Source organism: Macaca fascicularis, chromosome 1 (assembly GCF_037993035.2).
Source record: "Macaca fascicularis isolate 582-1 chromosome 1, T2T-MFA8v1.1".
Lineage (NCBI taxonomy): Eukaryota > Metazoa > Chordata > Mammalia > Primates > Cercopithecidae > Macaca > Macaca fascicularis.
The window spans coordinates 214956969-214981251 of record NC_088375.1 but is presented as its reverse complement, the minus strand read 5'-3'; the positions used below and the strand labels follow the sequence as shown (position 1 = coordinate 214981251).

Below are 24283 nucleotides of genomic sequence, written 5' to 3'. Positions count from 1 at the left end.
TTGCTTTGAGCTTTTACAAACTGCTTTAAAAATCTCTTCTTTATTTTAAATTTAAAAAAAAATATATATATATATATATATATATATATACACACACAGGGGACTCTGAGCTCTAGAGAACAAGCCAGGTCACCCCGTGGGAGACATGGGCTATTCAGCTGCCCCGGTGCCCTGAGGTCAGGATGACCCTCTGGCTGACCTCAGTCAGGAACCCCAAGTGTGAATGCCCCCCAGTCCTCCTCAAGGGGACACTGAGATAGGGTGGCCAGGGGGTGGCAAGAGCCCAGCCCCTCCTGCACATCACAGCAAGGCGAGGATGTGGGGAAGGAACATGGACATTTGGAAGCAAGATTCAGCTGGAAAGACAGGCGGGGCCTTGGAGAAGTTGTCCCTGTCACTTTTTCCTGCGCTGGGCCCCCTGGAGGTGGAACCCTGCATCCCAGGTGACCTGAGGCTTGTACCAACCAATGGGTAGGTTTCTGCCTTTGACACACATCACCCCCACCTGGTAGTCCCTGGGTGTGGCTAGGCGGTAGAGTGGGACATGGCCCTGGAGCCAGAGATACCTGGGTTCGAATCCCAACCCTGCCACTTATCAGCCAGTGACTCACCCTTGGAGTTTCAGTTTCTACAGCTGTCAAATGCGGTAACAGTACCAGCGCCTCAAGGTAGGTAAGAGGAGGGGTGAATGGGCACCACAGGTGTTCAGTGTCCACTCCACCTCCCACACTGGGCAGAGTCTAACCTCAGAGGGAACGGGAAGCACAGTGGCTGCCTCTGCCATCCAGGAGCACTGAGAGGGGTGGGTGGAGAACTGAGGCTCCCCTGGGAATCACTCCTTCCTTGCTGCCTGTCATCCAGTTTCAATCATTGAACGCTGGTCCAGGACAAGAACTTGCAGCGTAGGACGTTCCAAGTCCTGCTGCCTGAGGTCCCACCTGTGCATCTAGCCTCCTAATCTAAATAAATCCCATGTCTTTGCCAGTCTGAGGTTCATTCATTCATTCATTCATTCATTCTTTCTTTCTTTCATAATTCATTTATTTGTTCCACAAATCCGTATTGATCACCTGCTACATATCAAGCCTGCCCTGGTGATAAGGTGGTCAGAAATGGGAGCACCCCAGGCACAGCTCAGCTCCTGGCCAAAGTGAGAGCGGGTTGCAGTCCCTTGCTCCAGGCTTGCTCACCCAACACAAATTTCATCAGCTACCCAACCCCTCAGGGACACTGATCCTGTTCCCTCTTGGGGGTAAATAAATCCTAAGGAATCTAAACCAAGCAGTCTCATCCCACTGTCTTGGGTAACCTCTGGGTTAGGGGAGCCTGTCCTGCAGGGAAGTCTGCTGGGTGGTGCTGGGGGACTTATTAAAAGGACACAGGGAGCTGGGTGCAGTGGCTCACATCTGTAATCCCAGCACTTTGGGAGGCCGAGGCAGGCGGATCATGAGGTCAGGAGATTGAGATCATCCTGGCTAACACGGTGAAACCCCATCTCTACTAAAAATACAAAAAAAATTAGCCGGGTGTGGTGGTGGGTGCCTGTAGTCCCAGCTACTCGGGAAGCTGAGGCAGGAGAATGGCGTGAACCCAGGAGGCGGAGCTTGCAGTGAGCCGAGACTGCGCCACTGCACTCCAGCCTGGGCGACAGAGCGAGACTCCGTCTCAAAAAAAAAAAAAAAGAAAAAAGAAAAAGAAGACACAGGAAGAGAGGAAGACACAGCGTCTCCTTGGCTGGATGCTGTCACATCCCGCCCTGCAGGCTGGCATCATGGTTGCCAGCTTGGAGCTGTGAGGGGAGTCACCCAGAGGGCAAAGCCAACACACAAAGGGTGGCTTGCCAGGAGCAGGAAGGAAATCAGGCCCTGATGATATCAAGCGCTGAAGAGCCAGACTTGGAACCACCTCCTCTCTGATCGTCTCATCATGTGAGATCATAAATGCCCGCATTGTTTCAGCCCACTGAGTCACAGTTTTTAGCTGGAAGCTTCTTAACCAATACAAACGTGATGTGGCGAGGGAGTGGAGCCAGAAGAGGCTGGGGCGAAGCTGTGGCTCTGTCTTTCTCGGGTTGTGTGATCTCAGGAGGACCCTTAATTATGAAACGGGGATCATAATGGCTAAGTCGGCCCACGTTAATATTAAGAGAGATGTTACTGCAAAGCCAGAGAGAGCTATTGGGCCAAATTTGGTAAACAAATAAGAGTTGTCAGCTCCCAATGGAGTCTCTTGAATAAATGGACATTATGCATCCAATGTCCCTGGGAGAAGACTTGGTGGGGAAGGAGGAGGACACTTTCTCCTCCTGATTTCTCTTGGGGGTGACTTTAGATCTGGTCACTACGAAATAACAACTGTAACCATGCCGTTAACACTTAAAGTTAACACCCTGTGCCAGGTGCCTGCTGTGCTAAGAATTTAATCTACACTAATCTTATTTAATTCAAACACAAATACCTTCTTATTTTCTTCTTTTTAAAAGATTTTCAGTCGAGTGCAGTGGCTCAAGACTGTAATGCCAACACGTTGGGAGGCCAAGGCAGGAGGATCACTTGAGCCCAGGAATTTGAGGCCAGCCTAGACAACATAGTGAGGCTCCATCTCTACAAAAAATACACAAATTACCCAGGCGTTCAGGTGCCTGGCTACTCAGGAGGCTGGGGCAGGAGGATCACTGGTGCCATGGAGGTCGAGGCTGCCATGAGCCACGATTGTGCTGCTGCATTCCAGCCTGGGCAACAGAGCAAGACCCTGTCTCAACAACAACAACAACAACAACAACAACAAAAAATTCATATTTTTTGTAGAGATGAGGTCTGTGTTGCCCAGGTTGGTCTCTTCTTATTTTCATTTATACTTTACAAGTAGAGAATGTTTACTCCTGTAAGGTACATGGTTAGTCACTGATGTAAGTGGAATTTTTTTTTTAAACCTATACTTTATTTTATTTTATTTTATTTTATTTTTTGAGACACAGTGTCACTCTGTTGCCCAGGCTGGAGTGCAGTGTTGCGACCTTGGCTCACTGCAACCTCTGCCTCCCGGGTTGAAGTGATTTTCCTGCCTCAGTCTCCCGAGTAGCTGGGATTACAGGCGCCCGCCACGAAGGCTGGCTAATTTTTGTATTTTTAGTAAAGACGAGGTTTTGCCATGTTGGGCAGGCTGGTCTTGAACTCCTGACCTCAGGTGATCCGCCTGCCTCAGCCTCCCTAAGTGCTGGGATTATAGGTATGAGCCGTCACGCCCGGCCTAGACTTTATACGGCAGTTTTAGGTTCACAGCAAAATTGAGAAGGTACGGAGATTTCCCTACCCCGTTCCCCCACACAGGCACAGCTGCCCCCACGGGTATCCCCACACAGAGTGGTGCATAGAACTGGAATTTGAACCCGGTGCCCACAGTCCTTCATTCCTATGACACCACCTCACATGAGTCACCACATCTCGGAACTGCTCAGTCAGCTGAGGCACAGGTAGTGCCACCGGCCCAGAGTGTGGGTGAAGGCAGGTGCCTCAGCCCCCTGGCTGGAAACAGCTAACCACACACAAATGGCAGATTGGGAGTCCTCACAGGAAAAAGTTGTCCCTCTGCAGTCTCTTTAGAAGCAGAGCCTTAGACAAGGATTCTTGTGCAAACGCTTTACTGAGGGACTACTTTCTGGAGAAACCTGTGAGGGAACCAGGAAAACTGAATAGGCCATGGGGTCCGACCAAGCAGAGAGGTGGTTCCAGGAGAGGCCTGGCCTCAGCCCGATCCCAGGAGGAATTCAAGAGTGTCGTTCCGCCCAGACAATCCTGCACAGAGGCAGGAGAGCTGGCAGTTGTACCCTCCATAGTGTCAGACTCTCCTGGCCATGAGTGACAGGTGGCCTCTTGGTGGGAGAGGTGGGGCGAGGGGCAGGCAGCTCCCTGTATACCAGGGCAACATTTAAGAGAAGGAGGCAGATTGGAGCAGTTGGCTGCCAACACCTGGCCTCACTCAGGGAGAGGGGCCTTGGGCCTGGAGGGGATCTGGGTGGGGTACCCACACCATCTGCTACAACTTCTGTGTATCCATTATGGGCTTGCTCCATTCACAGGCATGACTTGAGCACCCAGTATGTGGGGAAACAGGGAAACAGAGATGGCACAGACATGGCCTCCATCCTTCAGGGCTCCAGTTTCGTTGGGGGAGATCAGAGAAGTTCCATTTGCCACTGTAGGACAAGCTTGGTAAGTGGCAGAGCCGTGAAGCATTGTGGGAGCTTGGAGGAGAGAGCGAGCCTTTGCAGTCAGGGAGGAGGAGTCAGCCCGGGGAGACTTCCAGAAAGTAGCCCTTTGACCCCGAGGAGGTGGGGATCAGTCGTGATGAAAGTAATAGCCATTCGGTAGCCCCTTGTAATTCACCCTGAGCCGATGCCTGGAGTCAGGAGAAAGTACTCAAGGCTCTGGTGCCCGGAGCCATACGAGCTGGCGGCTTTGTCTAGCGCTTCACCCAAGAGGGATTTACGGAGCTCCTTGGTTCTGAGTGCTGCTTTGGGCACCAGTGATGCAACTGAGTTTAAGACAGGCATGGCCTCCACCTGCAGGGACTTCAGAGCTTGCCTGGGGAGAGGGTCACACGGCCGGACTGTGCGGGGTCCCCAACGCCTATGAGAGGCTTTATCTTAGGACAGTGGAGGGCCTTGAGATTTTAAGAGAGAGAGTCACATGGGCAGAAAAATCAATATTGCCCTTAAAAGTGGCTGCTCCGGTTGTAGCTCCGAGACTATATTGGAGGGGGTGAGAAAGGATCGGGGAGACAGCAGGTGGGGGACATCGGCAGACCTCTCCCCCCACCCCGATGCTTTGGTCCAAACACCATCTCTGAGGGCTCCCTTGCTTGGGCTTCTCCCAAGATTCCCATCCACCCCAGAGGACACAGCTGCTGCCTCAACTGGGAGGATTCGGAAAGCTTCAGAAGGTTAGAAGGCACTGGTAGGGGGTTCCGGGGGAGGCTGGGACTACCTCCCCACGGAGTGTTTGAAAAGCCAGGCTGGTTCAGGTTAGATACTGATGCGGGGATGCCGGAGCTCCATGCTGAGGAACAGGGTAGAGGCTGTGGACTTCTAGCACCCAGGGGTCTGCCCCTGGCAGCGGGGCCGCCAGTAGAAACGCAGTCGCTTCTTGTAGGTGTCCAGGTTACGCTTCAGGCAGAAGGCCACCTCCTTGTCACAGGCACACAGCTGCTGCTCACACCAGCTTCCCTTGTCAGCTGTGGGCGGAGGAGTGGGAGCTCTGTGTCTGTCCTTTCCCAAGACAGAGCCAGGTATGGGTCTAGCAGCCTCTGAAGGCAGTGCAGTTCCTACTCAGTTGTGGAGGTACCAGTGCCAGCAGCCTCGATTCTAACTGCATGACCTTGGCCACGTACCATGACCTCCCTGTGTGCCATTGCACCTTCAATTATTTATCCACCCATTCATTAAATAATTATTGAGCACCTACCGTGTCTTGGCAGGAGAGGACTTAATGATAGGGACATGGGAGGGGGCAGGTATTAGAGCATCATAGGGAGGAATAAACAACTATGCAAAGTGAAAGTGAGGAACCACGCAGGGCTAGGAGATCAGAAAACAGGGTGGAAGAGCCTTTTGAGCTGAGATCAGAAGGGTCTGCTCTTCCTGGAGGAAGCTGCGGTTGGGGAGTGGGGGTGGTAACAGTCTATGCAAAGACTCCATGCAGGAGGGATCACAGTTTCATTATCTGTGCAGTGGGGATAATAGTAAGAGCTGCCTAGGGGGCTGCTATGAGAGTTAAAGTAAGAAGACAAGGCACTTAGCCTATAGTAAGTGCTCAATAAATGTTGGATATTATTGTTACTATTATTATGAATTCAGCCCTCAATGAACAGCGGCTGCTGTGATGAAACCTGTCGATTCCCAGCCCTGAGGACCTGCTACATTTCTATGCTTGTGATGCTGGAAAGGATGCAGGGGCCAGGTGCCCCGGGTTCCAGCCCAGGCTCTGTCAATTGGAGGCAGACACTTCCCCACTGTAGTTTTGGTTTCCTGGCCTGTACAATGGAGATAATCAGGGTTTTGCTGATCTTCGACAGGCTGCCGGAGTGACTCCATGTGGTGATGAAGAAAGGAATAGCCAATCGGTAGCCCTGTGTAATTTATTGTGGCAAGCATCCTGTGAGGCCCATTCTGTCTGTCTCATTTTAGTTCTTGCGATAACTTAATGGGGGTAGATTACAGATGACGATACTGAGGTTCAGGGAGGTTAAGCAATGTGGTCACCAAGCTGGTTGGTAGTGGGCCTGAATTCCAGGAGCTAAAGTGGTCAAACCTCCCATAGGCCCTCTCCATACCACCATACCCATTCTTGCCTCTTCACAGCCCAACTGCAGCCAGTGGGCACACGTAAAAAAAACAGAGAGGTCAAGTAGCTGTACTGTGAAGGCAGTGGGGGCCAGAACTCGCTTCCTGGGGTCTCCAGCTCCAGCCCTGAGGTCTGGGTACTCACAGCAGTGGATGTCCCCGTGGGAAAAGCTGTATCTGTAATGGTCCGTGTGGATGCAGCATCCGTGGGTCTTCAGGTGGTCGTAGCAGCAGTCATGGGTCTGGCAGCACCTGCAGCAGACGGGGTACACAGCTGCATGGGTCCCCAGCCTACTGGGGTCTCTGGCTGCTCCCCCACCGGAGAAGAACCCGTGTCCCCACCTGGGAAGAGTCAAGGCCTGCAGGGCTGCAGTCTTCCTTAAGATCATGATGACTAACATTTTTTGAGCGATTCCTACGTGCCAGACACTTGCTTTATCTATGCATTCTCTCTTAATCCTTAAAACCACCATGGGATGGAGGTACTCATACTACCCCCTCTTCAGAGATGAAGAAACTGAGACTCAGGGAGGTCGAGACACTTGCCCAAGGTCACACAGCCTGTAAGTGGCAGATCGGGGCAGTGTCCCCAGGCCTGGCTGGCTCTCACCGCTCCTCTAGCTGACTCCCAGGGTGGTTATGAAGATCAAATGAGATAACGGCAAAAAAGGCGGTTGGTGGCTGGGCTTTAAAACCATTGTCCATTGCAGTGGGGAGTGAACGTGGGCATTGCCACTAGAGTAGGGGATGGGAGTGCAAGGGGGTGTCTGGCCTTCAGGGACCCTGGGGAACCTTCCGGAAGGCAAGCTGCAGGAGGGCTTGGACCATATTGGCACTCAGCAGTTTCTAGCACATAGTAGATGCTCAACAAAATGGATTCAACTCAGCTAAATGAATAGGTGGGTGGAGAGAAAAGCAGAGTCCTGGAGTCGGGGGCAGGATAGGATTGCCATCCCTGGGAAAGGCGTTACCAGTCCGTGGCATCTTTGGGCTGGCCTCTGCCACCTGGTCCGCAGTAACAGCCGTAGGGCCAGTAGAAGAAAAGGGGCATTTTCCCAGTCACTTGCTTGACCATCTTGTTCAGGTTCAGGATCCCGCCCTGGATTGGAATCACACCTGCCAAGCAGCCCAGCAACCAGGAGAGGAGAGGAGATGAATTTCAGGGCCACGCCAGTGGGCACAGGACAGCACTCTGCTCTGCCCAGACCAAATGAGTGACCTCAAATAATAATGATAATAAAATGACATCTACTACCGCTATTAAAAATACAGTGACAGGCCAGGCACAGTGGCTCACACCTGTAATCCCAGCACTTTGGGAGACAAAGTCTCGCTCTGTTGCCCAGGCTGGAATGCAGTGGCACGATCTCGGCTTTGAAAGGCCAAGGTGGGCAGATTGCTTGAACCCAGGAGTTTGAGACTAGCTTGGGAAACATGGTGACACCCTGTCTCTACAAAAAATACAAAAATTAACTGGGGGTGGTGGTGGACACCTGTCGTCTCAGCTACATGGGAGGCTGAGGTGGGAGGGTCACCTTAGCTCAGGGAGGTGGAGGCTGCAGTGAGCCGAGACTGTACCACTGCACTCCAGCCTGGGCAACAGAGTGAGACTTTGTCTCAAGGGAAAAAAATGACAATTACTGAGTGCTTACTATAGGTCTTCTTGTGTACTGATTTCTCAACTCCATCTGGCTAGATAATTACTGTTAAATAAATACACTTTTTATTTTGGAATAATTCTAGATGTACAGAAAAGTTGCAAAGATAGAAAGTTCCTGTATACCCCTCAGTCAATTTCCTCAAACGTTATCATCTTACTTGTGATTCACTTGTTAAAACCAACATTGGTACAATGAATATTATTTTTAATCCCCATTTTACAGATGAGCGGATTGAGGCTCAGTAACTTGCTCAAAGTCTTAGCGGCTGGTAAATGGAGCCAGAATTCATCACTTAAAACAGTCTGGTTTCATTCTCTGTCTCTGGGCGTTGATTTCCCACTCCACAACAGGAAGAATAATCCCAACTCACCCTTCTTATCTCCAGTCCCTACAAAAATCTGAGTCTGTAATAAAGAGAGTGTGTGGGTCTCCTGGGAGGCAGCATGATTTAGAAATCAATACTTTTCATGGATAATTTTATTTCACTCTAATAAATGCTGGTTAGAATTGATAGTCAGGGTAATTTATTTTACTGGAAGAGAGGAATGCATTATGCTGAGTTAGGAGAAATAAAATATATTAAGTCCATGAATTCAAGTGGGAGGTTGGGAGAAACAGATGACAGAAAGGAAGGGAACTGTGCCTGTGTGCAACTCCAAGAGATGATTCGAGAATGCAGGCAGCACACGTCCAGACAGAGCCCAGAGTCTCAGGGAGACTGGGCTGCGCAGCCAATCTTCGAGTGAGCCTAGTTATGGAACCTGCACCCAACCTCAGGCAAATGAAGTCAACAGTACACTGTGGGTGAGCCCCACATTGGGGGCCGCTGGGGTGGGAAGGGTGGTTGGGAGGGACTCATGCAGTGGACAAAGAGTGAGACTACACGCAGTGGCCTTGGGCTGCAACTGAAAGTGACTGGGCCATTGTGTCCCCAGTGTGTCCCCTTGATGTGTGGGAGTCCATGTTGCCATGCCTGTTTGACATGGTGGCTCTAGCCGTTAAGACATGTACAAGAGAAGCTTCGCTAAGCTTTGGCTGCACTGGTGAAGGATCCCAGGCCCTCTGGAATGGTACACAATCCATCAGAGATTCCTGGATTCCATGATAAGGAACCCAACTGTAAACAGAGAGTCCACCTTGCAGATCAACCAAAGCCCCGCGTTCAGAATCTTACCTTTTTTAGGGTATCTCCGTCCTCTTTTTTTTTTCCCCCCTAAATCTAGCCCTTTCCATCTGGGCTCAGAAATACATGAACTGAACTCACGCCTGAATGATGCAGCTCTTTCTTGCCATGTGAGAAATACATTCAGCTTTGAAATACATTCAGAATGCTTTCGGGTGGTCTTACTTGTCATAATTTTAAGGTGAGGAGGACCCAGCCCGAGAAGCAGGGCTGGAGCTGTGGCTGGGGAGGTGTTGGTGAACTGGCTTCGCTTGTCAGCAGTTCTTGCCCGGGTAGCTTTTCTCACCCTTGGCTGCCACTGACGGGGATGAAGCTCCTTCTCCCAAGGGATGGGCACAGTGGGCAGGAGGAGGTACCACTGCCATCTTTCATGCATGGGCCATGTGTGAAGCTATTATTTACGCTTACTCAACACTTAGTATCTGTTTTCTCATTAGAGTCCTTCTAACAGTCCCACCAAGCAGGTTATGCCCATTTTATAGATGAGGATATTGAAAGGTGGGGCGATTTGGCTAGTCACACTGCCAAGAGATGGCTGGGCCAGCATTTGACTGCAGGTTCATCTGTATATTTGATCTCTACAGTGTCTTCCCTCTTTACATGTGACAGATGAATTTTTGCAGCTCGATTGCGAATTTCCTAATGGTTTTTGCTGTAATCCTGGAGACATGTTCCTCTAGAGAATTTTGGAGTCCCAAGATAATATAAAACTATATTTTGAAATGCAAGTCCTTTCCAAAATCACAATTTTGAGTTGGATTAAGGACAAAAAAGGCCAATTTGCTAGCAACTGCGTTTTATATTTGGTCTGCTTAAGATCAAATGGATTGGCCGAGCGCGGTGGCTCAAGCCTGTAATCCCAGTACTTTGGGAGGCCGGGGCGGGCGGATCACAAGGTCAGGAGATGGAGACCATCCTGGCTAACACCGTGAAACCCCGTCTCTACTAAAACAAATACAAAAAACTAGCCGGGCGTGGTGGCGGGCGCCTGTAGTCCCAGCTACTCAGGAGACTGAGGCAGGAGAATGGCGTGAACCCGGGGGGCGGAGCTTGCAGTGAGCCGAGATCGCGCCACAGCACTCCAGCCTGGGGCACAGAGCAAGACTCCGTCTCAAAAAAAAAAAAAAAAAAAAAAAAAACATCAAATGGAAACTGCCCCACCCTTCACCGAAGGTCCAGGGAACCCTCTTCCCAGGTTCAAGAAAGAGCATGAACATGAAACGGCTCTAAAAACATGGAGTGCTATGCATTTGCACAGGTTTTTCTTATTCAGTGGGAGAGGCAGGGGTGAAGTGACCTGTGTCCAAAGCGTCATGATCATGTGCCCAGCAGGCCCCAGTTCTGGATTTCCAGTTTGGACCTTCACAGCAGTCCAGAGACTTGCAGTGCAGCTTGGCCACCCAGAGCTCTCTGGCTGAAGCTACCATGCTAGGAGACTGGCGGCCACTGAAGGCTCTTTGCAGAGGGGCAGAAGGATTGGGGAGTGGGGACCAGGGTCCTGGGGATCAGAGCAGCAGCCCCCCAATCCAGGAAAGAGAGTGCAGGGGTGCACTGTCCTCCCTCTTCCCTTCCCAGCATGAGTCCCATCCGCGACTCACCAGCCATCACCACCAGCCCACACAGCAGGGCAAGTTCCATGATCCCAGCAGACAGCAGTGGAGGCAGCTGCTGGAAGTCTTTTGCCATGCGGGCTGCCCCCTTATATCAGATGCACCCCACCCAGGCTTGCCCAGCCCTCCCTCCCAACCCTCCCTCCCAGCCCTCACTCTCATGGAGGAAACACATGCTTCTTTCACTTCCACTTTTCTGGCACTGGGGAGTTTTTGTTTAGCATATTTTTTTTCCTATTTATTTTATTTTATTTTATTTATTTATTTATTTATTTATATTCATATATATGTATATTTTGAGATAGGGTCTCACTCTGTCACTCAGGCTGGAGTGCAGTAGAATGATCATAGCTCACTGTAGCTCGAGCTCCTGGGCTCAGGCAATCCTCCTGCCTCAGCTTTCCAAGAGGCTGAGACCACAGGTGTGTGCCAATACGCCTGGCAATTTTTTTCTTTTTCTTTTCTTTTTTGTTTTTTTAGACAATACTATGTTGCCCAGGCTGCTCTCAAATTCCTGGCCTCAAGCAATCATCAACCTCCCAAAGTGCTGGGATTACAGGTGTGAGCACCATGCCTTGGCTTCCCTTCCACGCCCTTTTTGATAAAAGAAACATACACTCAGTGTAGAAGATTTGGAAAACCTAAATAATAAACTTAAAATCACCTATAAACCTATTAAGCACCACTGACATTTTGGTGTACGTCCTTCTGTGGTCCCATTGCTGCCTGTCTCTCTTTCTGTCTCTCTCTCTCTTCATACTTTTCCCTAACCAAATTAGGAAAATGTTATACATGCAGTGCTTCGTAGCCTATTTTTTCATTTGCCGATATAACTTGCACATATTTCTATGTTATTAAATATTCCTCTCTAGTAACATTGTGAAAGGCAGGTTCCTGGCCAGGCAAGGTGGCTCATGCCTGTAATCCTAGCACTTTGGGAGCCTGATGCAGGTGGATCACGAGGTCAGGAGTTCAAGACCAGCCTGGCCAAGATGGTGAAACCCCATCTCTACTAAAAAATACAAAAATTAGCCGGGCGTGGTGGCAAGCACCTGTAATCCCAGCTACTTGGGAGACTGAGGCAGAAACTTACTTGAACTCAGGAGACAGAAGTTGCAGTGAGCCAAGATTGTGCTACTGCACTCCAGCCTGGGTGACAGAGCAAGACTCCATCTCAAAAAAAAAAAAGGGCAGGTTCCTATTTCATTATACTGTTATATATATTATTATACTGCTATACCATTTATCTAATGAAGCTCCAATGATGGATATATGGTGGCTTCTGATTTTTTTTAATAATCTATACTGTACAGTGAAAGAAGGCCAAATTTCAGTCAGTTCATGTCCAGAATTGCTTCCACAGGATCTACTCCTAATGTGGACTCACTGAGTCAAAGCACACACACAATTTGAAGGCAGGCAATTGATGTATGTTGACAACTGACCCTGCAGAAGGTCTGCCCCAGTTTACACGTGAGAATCTTAATGAGGCAAACGGGGTGGAGCCAGCCCAAACTGGGTGGAGGAGCTGGTGGGAGGACATGCCCGGCCATGGCACAGAGATGGTCAGCCACCAGGGTTCCACTGAGAATCTTGTTCCCACACAGCAGAAACTGTTTTGCTCTGATGCCTGTTAGATGGCTGTCTAAGGACAGAATGCCCAGGCTGACCTCTGCTGCCAGCATAAAAGCTCATCCGAAAGAATTTACTAGCAACAGCCACTGCTAGGAGCTTCCTTCTCTCTCTCTTCTCTCTTCTCTTCCCTCCCTTTTAAATCTGATTATTGCCTTTGTTCCTTGACTCAGTCAACCAGCTGACCAGCTCATATGTGTATCAACAATCTACATGCAAAATAATTCAACAGCAAGCAACGTAGATGTCTCTGGCACGTTTTTGATGCACCCCCTCCCACGTAGGCTCAATAGTCCTTCCCTTGTGCACTTACCAGTGTGGTACCTTACGCTATAGACAATCCTCTAGACAGGGACTCTTGGTGGGCCACGTGGCTACCTGTCAGAACCCATGCCACCCTCCATCTGGTATGGACGGATGAGAGCAAAAGCAGCCACAAGCCCTTTGTTGATTCCAGAAGGCTTTTCCCTAAAGGGAGAGAAGGCACGACATTGATGCTACAAAGCATCCTCAAAAGCCCCATCTTCAGAGTTGTCTCGGACACCTCCAGAAGCCCCGGGGCACATCCAACCTCTGATCCCAAGGTTTAGGATCAGACAGATCTGGTTCAAATCCTGGCCCCTTCTCCTACCAACTGTGGGACCCAGGGCAAATTACTTCACCTCCAGGAGCCTTGGTTTCTTCATCTGAAAAATGGGGTCAGCACCTCCCTTCCCTGATGGCTGTGAGATTTAGAGATAACGTCCATAAAGCACATAGCACCAAGTCTCACCGATCCAGGGAATGCCGTTACAGTAACCACAACACGCCTGGAGGTTAAGAGGACTGGGGACCTGGGATTCAAACCCAGACTGCCTAGGTTAACAGCCTGGCCTCCCTGACATCTGGCTGCTTAACTTGGAGCAAGCTGATGATTAGCTCCGTGTCTTCCCCTTGCTCCTGTGTAAGACAGGGCTGATGACAGTACCTACGTCACAGGGTTACTGTGAGGATGAAAAGATGAACAGGGTTTGGTCCACAGCTAGAGACCAATAAATGTCAGTTGCAGTGGCCCCCATCATTCTCCTCCTCCTCCTCGTGATCATCCTCATCATCACTGCTTAAAATAAGTGGAGTAACAAACCTTTTCTTCTGTATTCTCCGATCTGCCGTTCATCCTATCCATTGTTTTTTTCCCATCTCAGTGCATTTGGTCCCTCTATACATTTGATCCGGGTCTTTTAAGTATTTTCCGTGCTTCTACTTAACATGCCTAATCTTTCTCTCTTTTTTTTAAATTTTTAAATTTTTTTTGAGATGGAGTCTTGCTCTGTCACCCAGGCTGGAGTGCAGTGGTGCGATCTCGGCTCGCTGCAACCTCCACCTCCCAGGTTCAAGCAATCCTCCTGCCTCAGCCTCCTGAGTAGCTGGGACTATAGACATGCACCAGTATGCCTGGCTAATTTTTGTATTTTTAGTAGAGACGGGGGTTTTATTATGTTGGCCAGGCTGATCTCGAACTCCTGACCTCAGGTATTAACCTACCTTGGCCTCCCAAATTGCTGGGATTACAGGCGTGAGCCACTGTCCCTGGCTTCTTTTATATCCTTAAACATAGAGAATCTACAGTAGTTCCCCCTTATAAGTTTCCTGGCAGTTTCTCTTTCCATGGTTTCAGTGACCTATGGTATACAGGTCACTGAGGTTTTTGTGTGTGTGTGTGTGTGTGTGTGTGTGTGTGTGTGTGTGTGTGTTTGTTTGAGACGGAGTCTCTCTCTGTCACCAGGATGGAGTACAGTGGTGCAGTCTTGGCTCACTGCAACCTCCGCCTCCCAGGTTCAAGTGATTCTTCTGCCTCAGTCCCCTGAGTAGCTGGGACTACAGGCACGCGCCACCACGCCCAGCTAATTTTTGTATTTTTAGTAGAGACAGGGTCTCACCATGTTGGTCAGGATGGTCTCGAACTCCTGACCTCATGATCTGCCCACCTTGATCTCCCAAAGTGTTGGGATTACAGGCGTGAGCCACCGCGCCCAGCCATGACACTGAGATATTTTGAAAGAGAGAAAGAGAGACCACATTCACTTAACTTTTATTATAGCATATTGTCATAATTGTTCTATTTTATCATTAGTCGTTGTTATTAATCTCTTACCATGCCTAATTTATAAATTAAACTTTACCATAGATTCGTATGGCTCATATATGAAAAAAACATAGTCTATATAGGGTTGGGTCCTATCCATTCTTTCAGACAGCTGCTGGGGGTCTTGGAATGTATCCCCCGAAGATAAAGGAGAACAACTGTAGTTATAACTTTCAATGTCCTCCATCTACTAATTCCATCGTTTGTGTCATTACTGGGCGTTTTTCTATTGTTTGATGGTTTCTTTAGTATAGATTTTCAGAAGTGAAATTTCTAGGTGAGAAGACATAAAGATTTTTGGAGGCTGGGTGTGGTGGCTCACACCTGTAATCCCAGCACTTTAGGAGGCTGAGATGGGTGGATCTTGAGCCCAGGAGTTCAAGACCAGCCTGGGCAACATGGTGAAACCCCATCTCCACTAAAAATTTAAAAGTTAGCTGGGAGGTCGGACGTGGTGGCTCATGCCTGTATTCCCAGAACTTTGGGAGACCGAGGTGGGCAGATTGTTTGAGACCACGAATTCGAGACCAGCCTGGCCAATATGGTGAAAGCTGTTTCTACAAAAGTACAAAAATTAGCCAGGCATGGTCTTGTGTGCTTGTAATCCCAGCTACTTGAGAGGCTGAGGTGGGTGGATCACTTGAGCCCAGGAGGTCAACGCTTTAGTGAGCCGAGATCGAATCATTGCACTCCAGCCTAGGTGACAGAGTGAGAGCTTATCTCTTAAAAAAAAAAAAAAAAAGAAGAAGAAGAATGGTGATGTGGGCTTGTAGTCTCAGCTACTCAGGAGGCTAAGGCAGAAGGATTGCTTGATCCCAGGAGTTTGAGGCTGTAGCGAGCCACGATCATGCCACTGCACTTCGTTCAGCCTAGGTGACAGAGCGATACCCTGTCTCAAGAAAAAAAGGCATTGTATAATTTGCATTTGAATAATTAACAATGAGGATGAATATATAAAGGTTTTCATGCCTTTTTCTTTCTCTGAAAATCTATGTGAATTTGAAACCCCCTTACTTCTGCCCGTCAGCAGGTCTTAGTATCTATTGGGCCTGGTTGTTTCTTGGGACATCAGCAAGTCTGTGTGTTTTTACTTCCCTGGCAACAGTCAGAAAAACACTGATGATACTGTTAGGCCACAACCTGGCAAGCGCTCAAGGTGGAGGGTGGAAGGGAGCAGGAAGGCTATCAGATGCTGGGAGGGGAAACTCTGTTAAAAATAGCTACTGCCGACTGAGTTTCTACTGTGTGTCAAGCCCTGAGTTCTTAGCTCATTTCATTTTCACAGCCACGAAGAAGACACTGCTATTCCCATATTACAGGTGAGGAAGCTGGAGCTCAGAGAGGTTAGCAGGGTCACACAGCAGGTACACGGCAGAGTTTGGGTTAGACCACAGCTCTGCTGGAGCCCGCCTTACTGTATTGGGGGTACTGCCCTAAGAACTCCACATATAATAAATCTAAGTAGGTACTGTCATAATCTCCATTCCACAGATGAGTCACTGTATCTTGGAGCTCTGCCATACGAATTCTCTTACCCGCCCAGCATAGACAGTCGTGGAAGCCAGAAGAGCTGGCAGAGTCTAGAAATCGGCTGCCCCCACTCTCACCGCATACCTGAAGAAAGTGGACCCTCTTTCTCACTTCCTAAGAATACCCCCGCGAGGTGACAGCATATCCTCTCAGCCCGTGGCAGGAGACCTCCCCTACAAAGCCCTATTGACCAGAAGAGTCCCATTGCCTGGATTCCATCCACCATGACAGCCTGCCAGAGCGTATCTGAAATGAACCTCCAAACTCCCAAAGGTTTGCAGGATCGGAGGTAAGCAAAGGAGAAGCGCTTCCCCAGGGCAGGGAAGAGGGAGGAGGGAGAGATTAGCTTTTGTGGGAGAGTGACCCACTTTTCTTCATCTGAACCAAAGGAAGTGGGTTAAACAACTGAAATCCCCCCAAACACCTGTCAACAGCAGAATGGAGAGACCCGTGGTGGTAGAGTCATGTCAACAAACCACAGTGACACACGAGGACATGGATGAATCCCACAAGCATAGAATGAAAAATAAAGCCAGACACAAAAGAGCACAGCGTGTGAGAGAGACTGCATTGCCACGACGTTCCACAACAGTCAAACTCATGTGTGATTTCACAAGTCAGGGCAGCATTTCCCCACAGCTGTACATGCTGATTAGAGGGGGTTACTAGAGGTCTTCCTTCAGGGGGTGCTGCTGATGTTATCTGTTTGGTGTTGGTTACATGGGTGTGTTCACATTGCAATAATTCATCCCGCTGTTCACTAAAGTTTGTGCATTTTCTTGGATATATGTTACATTTCCATGCATTCAAATGATAATAATGAGGATGATGATGATGGTTTAATTTCTTCTTGTAGTGCCTGTAATCCTAGCACTTTGGGAGGCTGAGGCAGAAGGATCACTTGAGGCCAGGAGTTTGAGACCACCCTGGGCAACATAGCCAGACCTTATCTCTATAAAAAGTAAAAATTAGCCAGGCAGGGTGGCTTGCACCTGCAGTCCCAGCTACTCAGGAGGCTGAAGCAGGAGGATCCCTGGAGCCCAGGAGTTCGAGGCTGTAGTGAGCTGTGATTGCACCACAGCACCCCAGCCTGGGTGACAGCTGAGACCCTGTCTCTTAAAAAATTAGGTTCAAACTTCAGCAGGAAGTCCTTTGGACACCCTTCCGGATTATCAGATACCCTTCCAGATTATGAACAACCAAGGTCATGTAGTAGAAAGAAAGCCCCAGCTTTGATATCAGAAAGCTCTGTCTTTGGCTTCTAGTTTAATAACTGTGTTACTTTGATCCGAGTGCTTCATCTCTCTGAGCGTCAGTTTCCCATCTGGAAAATGGCACCAGTGATGCATCTCCTTTAGGCTTCTTGTCATGATTACAGGTAGCGTGATTGTCACATGGTAAGTGGCCAATAATAGGAGGAAAAAGTCTAGGGTTCAAACTCAGGCAAGGGGCAGGGCAAACTGCCCTCTTTCTGCACGTCAAGCCCAGAGAGTCTTGTCTGAGAATAACACAAAGCTGGTCACATGCAATGGGGGGATTCCCGGGCCAGTGGTCACGAGAAGGCACTTTCAAAATCATTTGAAATCCCCATGCCCAGCAGCTTCCAGACGGTCATTGCTGGAAGGTTCTTTCCTGTGTTTAGATCCAGCCCAGCCCCCTGCTGCTTCATAAAGGCCACATCTGGTGGGAGGCCACAGAGTCTGGGCATCCAGAAGGAGGCCTGGGGGTCAGACCTGACATGGATCCTGACTCCCGCTCTGTTTTGTCATCTGTTACACGGGGCAGGGAAAACTGATAATATCCAGCTAGTTGGATTGTTATGAGGATTCCTAGACGTAGGGCATGCACGGCACTTGGCAATGTGCTTCGTGCCGAAGAAACACTCAATAATGGTGGTGGGTGGTGTTGTTATTAGTATTAGCTCATGGGAGGCAAACAGCACACTTCCAGGAAGCCCCACAGGAGCCCAGCACATGATTCCATTCCACGGACATTCCTGAGCACCTACTCTGTGCCAGCCCTAGCCAGACTCAGCACACTGTGCAGGGAGCAGAGACGAAGGAGCAAGACAAGGCCCTGCCCACCAAGAACTTACAGTGTCCTCAGAGTGACCAGACACCTTTCCAGCTGGTTGGGACCTGGGCAGTGCAGACAGTCTGTGGCCTGTCCGGTGGGTGCAGGCGAGGGGCTCACACTGATTTGCGTGGAAGTGGGTTGCCCTGCCTGAGGAGTTGGAATGGAGGGCTGACTGTGGACAGCAAGATAATTGCCTGGTGGGTTTGGCCTGAGTCCTGCAGCGAGAAGCCTGTAGAACCTCCTGGCACCCCTCTGGTCACCAAGAGGGGCTATGCAAGGCACAGGTGATAGAGTGTCACTGTGGCGTGGGATGGGACTGGGGGCACGCACCTTTTCCGTGCAGAGCGTGGTATGGCTCTGACACTGGAAGGCAAGGTAACTTTCCTGGCACCTCAAGAGTCTCCAGCTTTGAGGGAATGGGGTAGGCCCAATCTCTGTGGGTGCCAAGGCTTCCATGAGTAGCTGTGAGTGGATGTCAACACTGGGAGCAGGGGAGCAGAGCAGAGGGATACGAGCAGCTGGGGCTCCCGAGACGCTTCTGGAGATGCTCAGCTGACATGGCAAGGCATTATTTTGGGAGGGCCGGCGGGCTGACTTACGTGGGTGGTACAGAGCCATTTCTCCCTGTTAATATGATCCCATAGGGGCTAACAGCCTCATGAGATCTGGCACAAGGGTTAGCCTGGAAGGGTCCACCATCCTCTCCACAGGAAATAATAGCACTTGGGCACGCACAGAACCTTCTATCTTTCTCGCTCCTCGAAGCACATTTTATATTTTGGGCACTGTTTTTCCAAGTGCAGATGAAGTTGGTGGGGCTCTGCAGGGTCTACTTCCTGTCTCTATGAATTTGACTAAGTACCTGACATAAGTGAAATCATACAGCATTTCTCCTTTTCTACTTGGCTTCTTTCATTTAGCACAATGTTCGCAAAGTTCATCTGTGTTGTAGCATACGTCAGAATTTCCTTCATTTTTCAGGCTGAGTCATATCATCTGTTTTTAAAAACAGCTGTGTCAGCCAGGCGTGGTGGCTTACGCCTGTAATCCCAGCACTTTGGGAGGCTGAGGCGGGTGGATCACAAGGTCAAGAGATCGAGACCATCCTGGCCAACTTGGTGAAACCCCATCTCTACTAAAAATACAAAAATTAACTGGGTGTGATGGTGCACACCTGTAGTCCCAGCTACTCAGGAGGCTGAGGCAGGTCAATCTCTCGAACCTGGGAGGCCAAGGTTGCAGTGAGTTGAGATTGTGCCACTGCACTCCAGCCTGGGCAATGAGAGCGAAACTCTGTCTCAAAAAAAACCCCAAACAAACAAACAAAAAAACAGCTTTATTGAGATATTCACTCAAGTGTATAATTCAATGTTGTTGGGTTTTTTTTGTTTGTTTGTTTTTTGGTTTTTGGTTTTTGGATTTTTTTTTTTTTTTTTTTTTTTTTTTTTTTTTTTTGCAGATTCACAGTTTCACAACCATCACCACAATCTAATTTTAGAATATTTTTCTTTTTCTTTTTTTTGAGACAGGATCTCACTCTGTCACCCAGGCTGCAGTACAGTGGTGCAATCTCGGGTCACTGCAGCCTCAACCTCCTGGGCTCAAGCAATCCTCTCATCTCAGCTTCCCAAGTAGCTGGTACTACAGGCATGCACCACCACACCCAGCTAATTTTTGTATTTTTTGTAGAGATGAGGTTTTGCCATGTTGCCCAGGCCGGTCTTGAACTCCTGGGCTCAGGCAATTCATCTGCCTCGACTTCCCAAAGTGCTGGGATTACAGATGTGAGCCAACACACCAGGCCTAGAACATTTTTGATATCCCAAAAAGAAGGGTCTCTAACCAAGGACTGACCAGAACCCGTTCTTCTCACCTTAAGTCTAATTTTTCCCCCCAAGAGGCCCACAGTCAGGAGCCATATGGTATTGTCATGGGCAGCACCACAGCCCATGTGTCCCCCACTCCAAATCGATGTGTTCAAGTCCTAACCCCCAATACTTCAGAATGTGACTGCATTTGGAGATAGGGCCTTTGAAGAGGTGATTAAGTTAAAATGAAGTTACTAGCGTGGGCCTTAATCCAATATAACTGGTGTCCTTATGAGAAGAAGAGATCAGGACATAGACAGGCACACAGAAAAGATCATGTGAAGACACAGGGAAAAAGTGGCCACCAACAAGCTTGGAGAGAAGCCTCAGAAGGAACCAGCCCCACTGACACCTTCCTCTCAGACATCCAGCCTCCAGAACTGTGAGAAAATAAATTTCTATCGTGTAAGCCACCCAGTTTGTGGGACTTTGTCATGGCGGTGCTGGAAAACTAATGCAGGTGTTGGAAGAGAAGCCAGAGAAAATAATGAATACACGGTAGACTTCCTGGAGGAGGTGAGCAGCCAGTAGGTCATTGCTCTCTTTCTTCTATTTGCTCCCCTCTGGTTGGACCCCAGGTATGCACACACGATCCCTGCAGGACAGAGACCTGCTCGGAGGGACTGGCCTGGTCCTCAGGGAGCCGCCTATAGTCAGGTCTTCCCTGGTTCATGGGGCTGAGACACATGGCTTCCCAGCTTGCTGCCTCAGTTTCCACCTCCATAAAACAACTCCATAACACATAAAATGACATTTGATGCATCCCTCTCCAGAGTTAACAGCTTAATGATTAGGAAATATTTGGTGAAATGGTCACTATCTAAATATTTTTGTTATAAATGTAGAAATTGTTTCTTATAAAAAAATTTTTTTTGTAGATTCACAGTTTTGCAACCATCACCACAATCTAATTTTAGAGCTTTTTTTCTTTTTTTTTTTTTTGAGACAAGATCTATTGAGGTACAATTTATATAAAATAAAATACATCCATTTGAAGTTTCATGGATTTTTACAAATATATGACATTTGTCAAGCATTTGCATGATAGTGACAGAAACAGACCAGTGACAACTACTGGTCCCCTTTAGTCACTGTAGGTGAGTTTTGCCCTCTCCAGAATCTTAAATAGATGGAATCACACAATTTGTAGGATTTTGTATCTGGCTTCTTTTATTTAGCGTAATGCTTTTGAGGTTCATTCGTGTTGCTGCTTGAATTTTAATGCTGAATGGTATTTTGTTGGATGGAGTCATCGTAGTTTGTTCTTCCTTTCTTCAGTTAATGGACACTTGGTTGTTTGTAGTTCTGAGCTACTATGAATATGAGGCTGTTATAAACACTTGTAAGTAAGTCTTTGTATGAACACATGCTTTTTTTTTCCTTTTGGGTAAATGCCAATGAGTAAAATGACTGGGTGTTATAAGGTAAGTGCATGTTTAACTTTATAAGAAATTGCCCAACTGTTTTCCAAAGTGGTTGTACCATTTTACATTTCCCACCACAAGTGTAGGTAAGTTTCTATTGCTTTACACCCTCACTAAATTTTGATTTGGTCCGTCTTTTTAAATTGTAAGCATTCTAATAGGTGCTCAGCAGAATCTCATGTTTTTAATTTTTATTTATCTGATGACTAATGATGCTATGTGCTAATTTGCCAATCTGTATACCTTCTTTAGTGAAGCGTCTGTTGAAATCTGTTGCTTATTTTTTATTGGGTTGTTTATTTTCTTATCAATGAGTATTGACAGTGGTTTTCTATATCTTGGATACAAGTCCTTTATTGGATATGTGCTTTGCAAATATTTTCTTCCATTCAGCGATTTGTTTTCCCATTACCTTTTTTTTTTTTTTTTTTTTTGAGACAGAGTCTCACTCTGTCACCCAGACTGGAGTTCACTGGTGTTATCTCGGCTCACTGCAACCTCCACCTCCTGGGTTCAAGTGATTCTCTAGTGCCTCATATTCTCAAGTAGCTGGGACTATCGGTGCATGCCACCATGCCCGGCTAAATTTTTTGTATTTTTAGTACAGACAGGTTTTTGCCTTGTTGGCTAGGCTGATCTCAAACTCCTGGGCTTAAGTGATCCTCCTGCCTCGGCTTCCCAAAGTGCTGAGACTGCAGACATGAGCCACCGTGTCCAGCCTCCACTATCTTAACAGGATGTCTGAAAGAGCAGAAGTTATATTTTCTTTTTTTTTTTTTGAAATGAAGTCTCCCTCTTGTCCCCCAGGCTGGAATGCAATGGTGCGATCTCGGCTCACTGCAACCTCCACCTCTTGGGTTCAAGCGATTCTCCTGCCTCAGCCTCTCGAGTAGCTGGGATTACAGGCACCTTCCACCATACCTGGCTAATTTTTGTATTTAGTAGAGATGGAGTTTCACCATGTTGGCCAGGCTCATCTTGAACTGCTGACCTCAGGTGATCCACCCACCTTGGCCTCCCAAAGTGCTGAAATTACAGGCGTGAGCCACTGTGCCCGGCCTGAAGGTAAATTTTTATGAAGTCCTCTTTACTGATTGTTTTTCTCTTATGCGTTGTGCTTTTGGTGTTATATTGAGAATCTGCCTAATCCAAGGTCACAATTTTCTCCCTGGTTTTCTTCTAGAAATTTTATAAGCCTAGGTTTTATATCTAGGTCTATGATCCATTTTTTAAATATTCATTTTTTAAATTGTGGCAAATACAGCATAAAATTTACCATCTTAACCATTTTTTAGTGTACTGTTTAGTGGCGTTAAGTACATTCACATTGTTGTGGAACCATCACCACCATCCATCCATAGTGCTCTTTTAGTCTTGCAAAACTGAAACTCCGTACACTTTAAATACTGACTCCCCACTCTCCCCTTCTCTCAGCCCCTGGCAACCACCATTCTACTTCATGTCTCTGTGAATTTGACTAAGTCCCTTGTGTAAGTAAAATCACGACCTTTTCCGACCAGTTTATTTCACTTAGCACAATGTCCTCAAAATTCATCTGTATGGTGAATTTCCTTCCTTTTTAAGGTTGAATAATATATTCTACTTTTTAAAACAGTTTTATTGACTGGGCATGGTGGCTCACACCTGTAATCCCAGCACTTTGGAAGGCCGAGGCAGGCAGGAGGATTGCTTGAGCCCAGAAGTTAGACACCAGCCTAGGCAACATAGCAAGACCCTATCTCTACCATAAAACACAAAAACAAAACAAAAAAAAAACCAAAAAAAAACTTTATTGAGATATTAATATACCATATCATTCATTCATTTCAAGTGTATAATTCAATGGGCTTTTGTGTGTGTGTGTGTATCCATAGTTTTGCAACCATTTACAACCATTTGCAAGTATTCTAATTTTAGAACACTTTTGATACCACAAAAAGAAACGCTACCCATCAGTAGTCATTCCCCAATCCCTGTCACCACACACTCCTTTCTCTCAGCCCCTGGAAACCATCATCTACTTTCTGTTTCTGCAGCTGTGCCTACTATGGACATTTCACAGAGCAAAATCATGTGATAATGTGACTTTTGTGACTGGTTTCTTTCATTTAACATAGTGCTTTCAAGGTTTGGCCATGTTATAACATGTATCACTACTCTATTCCTTTTAATGATTGAAGAATATTTCCTTGTATAGATATACTATATTCATCAACCAAATGTCCATGGACATTTGGTTTTTTCCACTTTTTGGTTATAATCAATAATGCTGCTATGAACATTAGTGTACAGTTTTTGTGTGTGGATGCGAAAGTGTTAAAAATGCAAAGTGTTAAAATAGAGACATTTCTCTTGGTATTGTATTAGTCCGTTTTCATGCTGCTGATGAAGACATTCCAAAGACGGAGTAATTTGTACAGGAAAAAAGTTTATTGGACTTACAGTTCCACATGGCTGGGGAGGTCTCACAATATGGCGGAAGGCAAGGAGGAGCAAGTCACATCTTACATGGATGGCAGCAGGCAAAGAAAGAGCTGGTGCAGGCAAACTCCCGTTTTTTTAAAGCCATCAGCTCTCATAAGACTTATTCACTATCACGAGAACAGCACGGGAAAGATCTGCCCCCATGATTCAGTCATCTCCAACTGGGTCCCTACCACAACACGTGGGAATTAAGGGAGCTACAAGATGAGATTTGGGTGGGGACACAGAGCCAAACCATATCAGGTATATGCCGAGGAGTGGAATTACTGGGTCTTAGGGTAACTCCATGTTTAATGCTTTGAAGAACTGCCAAGCTGTTTTCCACAGTGCCTTCACCATTTTACATTCCC

At 47.7% G+C, this 24283-nt stretch overlaps 1 protein-coding gene and 1 long non-coding RNA gene across 3 annotated transcripts; one reads left to right on the top strand and one right to left on the bottom strand.

The window, feature by feature from the left end:
- Positions 1-3623: 3623 nt before the first annotated feature.
- Positions 3624-10861, bottom strand: PLA2G2D (phospholipase A2 group IID). Its single transcript, XM_005544561.5, has 4 exons — positions 10783-10861; positions 7312-7456; positions 6486-6592; positions 3624-5232 (listed from the first exon to the last, which is right to left on the bottom strand). The coding sequence occupies exons 1-4, from the start codon at positions 10820-10822 to the stop codon at positions 5087-5089; spliced, it is 438 nt and encodes a 145-aa protein (XP_005544618.3). The 5' UTR covers positions 10823-10861; the 3' UTR covers positions 3624-5086.
- Positions 10862-15816: 4955 nt separating this feature from the next.
- LOC123570234 (uncharacterized) lies at positions 15817-18569 on the top strand. 2 transcript variants are annotated; one of them, XR_006694291.2, is made up of 3 exons: positions 15817-15870; positions 16043-16370; positions 16516-18569. It is a non-coding gene; the product is annotated as an uncharacterized lncRNA (long non-coding RNA). The 2 variants fall into 2 exon arrangements; XR_006694290.2 differs by having other exon boundaries at positions 16471-18569.
- Positions 18570-24283: the final 5714 nt, after the last annotated feature.